This window comes from Acanthamoeba castellanii (genome assembly GCF_000313135.1).
Source record: "Acanthamoeba castellanii str. Neff unplaced genomic scaffold scf7180000084747, whole genome shotgun sequence".
Lineage (NCBI taxonomy): Eukaryota > Discosea > Longamoebia > Acanthamoebidae > Acanthamoeba > Acanthamoeba castellanii.
This window is the reverse complement of record NW_004457396.1, coordinates 110,978-117,002: the sequence shown is the minus strand read 5'-3', so window position 1 is coordinate 117,002 and position 6,025 is coordinate 110,978. Positions and strand designations below refer to the sequence as shown.

The following is a 6,025-nucleotide window of genomic DNA, read 5'->3' as shown; positions in this document are numbered from 1 at the left end:
GGTGCGGTGGTGCGGTGGTGCGTGGTGCGGTGGTGCGTGGTGCGGTGGTGCGGTGGTGCGGTGGTGCGGTGGTGCGGTGGTGCGGTGGTGCGGTGGTGCGGTGGTGCGGTGGTGCGGTGGTGCGGTGGTGCGGTGGTGCGTTTCAGTCAATGCAAGAAGGGCTTGCGGGAGAGAAATACACTGCTCACCTTGGCGATCTCCTGGACCAGCGGGTGCTGTGGTGCGAGCACCACGTAGGTCACGCCCAAGAGCGTGTCCAGACGCGTCGTGAAAATTCTCAGCGGCTCCTCCGCCTTCGCACCCTGTCGAGCTCTCGGCGTCAGCAGACCCCAACAACAACCAACGACCAACAAACAAACAGATCGATCGTGGGCGGCGCGCACCGAGGAGGCGGAGAGTTCGCGTTTGATGGGAAATTCGAGGTAGGCGCCCTTGGATTTGCCGATCCAGTGCTGCTGCATGAGCTTCACCTGCTCCGGCCAGCCCTTCAAGCCGGCGAGATCCTCCACCAGAGCCTGTGCGGGATCGGCACCAAATGGTTCATCATTGTGGAATGGCAACACACCCCACGCACGCACGCACGCACCACACACAACACACCACTAGCGGAGGAATGCACGCACGTCCGCGAATTCGGTGATCTTGAAGAACCACTGCTTCATCAGCTTCTGCTCCACCTTGGCCCCAGAGCGCCACGACTTGCCATCCGCGTCTACCTTTTGGTTTTATTTTTGCAATTAAACAAGTAAGAAATAATCAATTAATTGTAGTAATTAGGAAGAAGTAAATAATAAGCAACAAATAAATGATGGTAAAGCGCATTAGTGATGTGCCTCAGGTACCTGCTCGTTGGCCAACACGGTCTTGTCGATGGGGTCCCAGTTGACGGCGGCCTCCTTCTGGTAGGCGAGGCCGGCCTTGTGGAGCTGCAGGAAGATCCACTGCGTCCATTTGTAGTACTCGGGCTCGCACGTTGTCACCTCCTGCGCTCGGCCGGAGTCGACGGCACACGGTCTCAGTTGAGTCGCTTGTTGCGTTGCGTTGCGTTGCGCGGGAAGCGCACCTTGTCCCAGTCGAATTGGATACCGAGCCGCAGCATTTGGCTCTTCATCGTCGCGATATTCGAGTGCGTCCACGTGTGCGGCGCGATTCCCCGCTCTGGCGGTGACCATACTCTAATTTAGCTACTCTTCTAGGAAAAAATAAACAACACACGACGCACGACACACACGACGCATGGGCGAATTCGAATTACCAATGGCTGCATTCTCAGCGGGCAGGCCGAACGCGTCCCATCCCATCGGGTGCAGCACTTCCTTACCTGTGTCAACGCACACGCACACGCACACGCACACGCACACACACACGCACACGCACACGCAGAGATAAGACACGTTAGCAGCGATGGCAGCCAGGACCGGGAGTGCGCCAGAATCGGATCACAGCAGGCCATATTGTGCCCCACGCCCGGGTACCCTTCATCTGGTGGTAGCGCGACAGACAGTCGGAGATGGTGTAGACGCGCACGTGGCCCATGTGGAGTTGCCCCGACGGGTAGGGGAACATCGACAGCACGTACTGCTTGTCCTGTTGGCACGCATTCAGCCCGCATGGTGTCAGGCACTGCTCTCGAGACTCATCCGGGGGTAGCACGCGTGTGAGGAGTACCTTGGCTGCGGCAGCAGTGGCCTGCTCGTCCGCGCCCAGCTTCTGCCGCTGCTGCTTTTGGTGCTGCAGCTCGGTCCACACCTTGCGCCACTTGTCCTCGACGGCCTTATGCTGGTACGTCGCCGCCTGCAAATAAAGCTCATTAAATTGTTTATTATTAAATAAAAATGAACATTATTGTGAAAAAATAAGAAATAGACGTGCCCACGAGCCGGCTTCCTTGGGCGCCTCAGCCGTGTAGGCTCGCTGGAAGAAGCGGAATCGGAAAAAAATCGGGCGTCTTTGCATTGTGCGATCGGAGAAATCGCGAGCTGGCGCCGCAGGCGTTAGCCGCCACACCACCTGAAACGGTGGTGGGGAGGCGCGTGCGTAGGCCAGCGTTAGCGACCGCCCCTGACGGAGACCTGCTCAGCGCCCGGAGCATCTTTGTTTCTTTTGCGCGAAATAAAAATTGAATTCTAGGCCATTTTCCTTTTCTTTGAAGGAAATCCAATAATTTATTTATTATTTTTTGTTGACATTAGCTGAGGCGCAGCTGGCTCGATTGCTTCTGGATCGAGATGAGGGTGTTCGAATTCGTGAAGACCGAGTTTCTGCGCGGCTTCACTCCTGAAGAGGAACCACCTGGGGCCGAGGCGGAAGAAGACGCGAGCGACGATGAATTGGCATCTACCGAAAATGCATCACCAGCTGATGCCTCTCACATCGAGGTTCGTGGCCTACACCTCCCCTCATGTTCGGGCCATCGAACAACTTGCTATGTGCAAATCTCCATGGCGAAATTTCGCACATTGCATTACATGAGTAAAACTACATTTACGTCTTCCATTCACAACAGAACCAGCTGCGTGAGTATCGAGAGGTGTGGACGAGTGGCGCACTGCCCATTTCGCAGATCCTCGTGGTGGCTAGACAGCGAAGGGGCTTCGCCGACTACGTGGACGAGTTCACCAGCGTACGCATGCGTGCATGCACTCCACGCCATCGCGCTACACGACATGCTGACGTGGCACTTGCAGGAGGTCAAGCGTACGCTCTTCGTGACGGGCCTTCATCGCGACGTCGGCTGGCACCAGATCTCCCAGTTCTTCGCTCGTGAAGTGCGCGCGGTCAAATTGTACGTGCTGCTCTGCGTCGTCGGCGTAGCATGGCGCACTGCTTGCTGATCTTCTCTTGTACTCGCCGGCTTCTATCGGTCGCCTGTGGTGTCGCACAGCTACGCCGAGGAGGCCAAAGACGGGGAGACAGAAGCATCGACACTCTGCGCCTTGGTGGAATTCCACAGCAGCGACCTGCCGATCCAGCGATTCAGAACCAAGCTCGAAGAGGACTTCGGATCGGACATCACCGTCAAACAAGCAAAGGTGCGCTTCGCAACTCGCGCTCATTGGGCTGTGTGCGTGGGTTGCCTTTCGTCGTTCACGCACTCACTCGCACGCCGTACCTTGTACTGCTTTTGTTGGTTCAGGTTTGTATCCGACAAGCGCTCGGTATCGAGACCGAAGTGATGACCAGAAGGGCGCGTCTGGCCGAGCAGAGATTGGCCGAAATCGAGGAACAGCTGCGCCAGTCCATCCTTGACAGGTACACCACAGTAATCAACCGAGAGTTGATGCTGCTCATTGCTAAGAGCTTCATTTTCTCACTCACATGCATTCATCAACTCTCAGATTCCAGCTGTCGTCGAGCCTGCAAGAGATCACGGCCACCAAGACGAACCTGGAGCTGAAGACGGACAAGCTGACCGAGGAGAACAGCCGCTGCAAGGAGAAGCTGATGCAGCGGAAGTGGGAGTCGGAGATGCTCAGCAGGGCGTTCAACTCCACCAAGGCAAAACTGTCCGCCTGCACCGAGGCCTTTTCGCCTTCCACTTCGCCCTACTCGTCATCTTCGTCGTCGTCTTCGTCATCTTCGTCGTCGTCCATGATGATGATACCGCATGGTGCCAGACCATCCTACCACCACCGCCCGACGGCGCGTGAGATTCTCGCCGACATGGAGGCCCTCGAGGCCGAGATCAACGAAGAGAAGATGCAGAAGAAAGCCTTCAAAGAGGCGCAACGGTATGGTCCCACCCCCCTCTCCTCTTGAGCTGTGCGTGCGTGTGCGCTGATGCACTGTTTTCACACCACGCTAGGTTTGCGCTGGAGCGAGAGAGCAAGAGCTTCGCACTGGCGCTGATGGCCGCTCAGCACTGGCGCGAATGGGCCATGTACGTTCACATGTGGAGCTTGGCGAGTGCGATGGGTTGCCAAGAGCGGAGCGTACTAACCCTGGTGCCGGCTGTCACCCACAGGGCCAAAGCGAAGCGAAGGCAGGAGGAAGAACTGACACGCCAATTTTTAGAAACGGAAATGAAACTCAAGCAGCAGGCGATCGATGAGAAGGAGTACTCTTGCGTACGTGGCAGCTTCTCATGTTTACTTGCTCAACTCTCCCCCGCCCAGTATATTTGCTCACACACACACACACACAGCCCATCTGCTGCACCGACTACCCGATCGAAGAAATGTATACTCTGGACAAATGCTACCATCGCTTTTGCTTCGAGGTTCGTGGCCCACACACACACACACACACACACGACACACCACGACGCAACGCGGCCGTACAGCAGTCTAACGCTCAAGCCTGCTTTTGTGTACAGTGTCTGGGCCGATTTGTGTTGGTCAAGGTGCAGGAGGGCCAGACCCAGAATATGAAGTGTCCCGACCCCGACTGTAAAGAATTCATGACCCCCGCCGAGGTACCGTACCATGAGGTGTTGCACCACTCGTGGAGTGGTGGCGTTGTTTACTCATCTCGGGAGCGCGGAAAAAGGTGCGACATGTTGTAGATGAAGAGACCTACAGCAAGTACGAGGAGTTCACGCTCGCGTCGGCGCTGAATGCCATGCCCGACATCAGATGGTGCCCCAAGCCCGACTGTAAAAACGCGATGGTACGTACCTCCCTACCCATTACCCGTGTGTGGCCAGTTGCGCGCCAATCTGGTTCATCTAATGAATCTCGTCTGCACAACTGCGTGTACAGATCGGCGGTGAGGAAAACCTCATGATGGTGTGTTCCAATTCGGAGTGCCGCTTCAGCTTCTGTTACAAGTGCAAGGAGGAGTGGCACGCCGGTACGTCTGCTTGACTTGAAGCGGTGTGTGGCGCGGCGTGGCGTGGCGCTTCGTTTTGGCCTCACTGTGCTGCATGCCCTCTGTTACAGATGCCACGTGCGAGCAGTACCAGCAGTGGCGAAGGGAGAACTCGGAGGCCGACGCCAAGTGCGTGCTGCCCCCCGTCCCTGGTTGAACGATCGATTTGCTCACACAACTAACGCATTCACGCGCTGTGGTCATGCTCGCCTCACAAAGGTACGATGAGTGGGTCAAGGCCAACGCCAAGATGTGTCCCAACTGCCAGGCGCCAATCGAGAAGAACGGTAACACACCAAACCCCTCAAGATCTTGCAACCTTGTCTGCTGTGCTAAATGACCATATTGTTCAGGTGGTTGTAACCACATGACATGCAAAAACTGTAAATACGAGTTCTGTTGGCTCTGCAACGCCCAGTACAACGTACGCCACTCCTCTTCTCGCTGCGTGCGCTCAAACAACGCTGTGCCTCACCACGCACGCACCCGCACACGCGCACACCACACGCACACGCGCACACACCACACGCACCTCACAGAAAAACCATTTCGGCAAGATGCCCTGGAACTGTCGCCAGTTCAGTTGAACATCAACCCAAGCCATCAGCGAAGAACAGAAGCAATCCATCCCGCGCGTCCCCTTGTACACTCTTTCTGCGCGTTTGTTGAAGAAGAAGATCACGTTGGCTGTTCATGTTGGTGGTGCGCGTCGACGATAATGCGGGTATGATGATGCCGCGGGAGCGGGCAATTTCCCGGCCGCAACAAATTGACCACGGCGGCGAGCCGGCACGTTTTGCCGGCTTTTGTTGTTCGTCTCGCCCCACGCAGCAAGCAGTAGCCGAAATCGAAGACACACATCTACACAATGAGCGGATTCCAGAAGATCAAGGTGGAGAACCCCGTCGTGGAGATGGACGGTGATGAGATGACCAGGTACAGGCGCGAGCCCATTTTTTTCCGTTGATTCAGAACAATGTTCCGGTTTCTTCGATTGCGCTGTGTCTTTTCATGCTCTACGTGCTCGCCGCACACACCTGCATCTGATGGTCGGTCACAGTGCTAACCAAGTTTGTGTGTAGGATCATCTGGCAGATGATCAAGGACAAGCTTATCCTGCCCTACCTGGACCTCAACATCCAGTACTTCGATCTCGGCCTGCCCTACCGTGATGAGACCAACGATCAGGTACCCACCTGCCACTGTCCTCGCCTTG

The 6,025-nt window shown here is 56.2% G+C and overlaps 3 protein-coding genes across 3 annotated transcripts in view; 2 read left to right on the top strand and 1 right to left on the bottom strand.

Moving 5' to 3' along the window:
• Positions 1–2,092, bottom strand: part of ACA1_188170 (leucine-tRNA ligase) — a gene marked incomplete at both ends in the record, with an annotated part of 5,452 nt that extends 3,360 nt beyond the window's left edge. Inside the window, 9 exons of the mRNA XM_004337845.1 lie at positions 189–302; positions 384–515; positions 624–716; positions 843–983; positions 1,064–1,158; positions 1,256–1,321; positions 1,476–1,587; positions 1,669–1,779; positions 2,057–2,092. Coding sequence (XP_004337893.1) covers positions 189–302; positions 384–515; positions 624–716; positions 843–983; positions 1,064–1,158; positions 1,256–1,321; positions 1,476–1,587; positions 1,669–1,779; positions 2,057–2,092 — 900 coding nt within the window. The remainder of the gene's footprint in view (positions 1–188; positions 303–383; positions 516–623; positions 717–842; positions 984–1,063; positions 1,159–1,255; positions 1,322–1,475; positions 1,588–1,668; positions 1,780–2,056) is intronic.
• A 136-nt stretch (positions 2,093–2,228) lies between these two features.
• ACA1_188160 (IBR domain containing protein) lies at positions 2,229–5,396 on the top strand (the record flags this gene model as incomplete). Its single annotated transcript, XM_004337844.1, has 16 exons — positions 2,229–2,378; positions 2,507–2,623; positions 2,688–2,785; positions 2,885–3,032; positions 3,137–3,252; positions 3,339–3,731; positions 3,806–3,880; positions 3,965–4,067; positions 4,145–4,219; positions 4,316–4,414; positions 4,489–4,608; positions 4,701–4,791; positions 4,881–4,938; positions 5,029–5,096; positions 5,163–5,233; positions 5,349–5,396. The coding sequence occupies 16 exons, from the start codon at positions 2,229–2,231 to the stop codon at positions 5,394–5,396; spliced, it is 1,830 nt and encodes a 609-aa protein (XP_004337892.1).
• Positions 5,397–5,677: 281 nt separating this feature from the next.
• Positions 5,678–6,025, top strand: part of ACA1_188050 (isocitrate dehydrogenase, NADPdependent, putative) — a gene marked incomplete at both ends in the record, with an annotated part of 2,968 nt that continues 2,620 nt past the window's right edge. Inside the window, 2 exons of the mRNA XM_004337843.1 lie at positions 5,678–5,745; positions 5,892–5,997. Of these exons, the coding sequence (XP_004337891.1) occupies positions 5,678–5,745; positions 5,892–5,997 (174 nt within the window). The remainder of the gene's footprint in view (positions 5,746–5,891; positions 5,998–6,025) is intronic.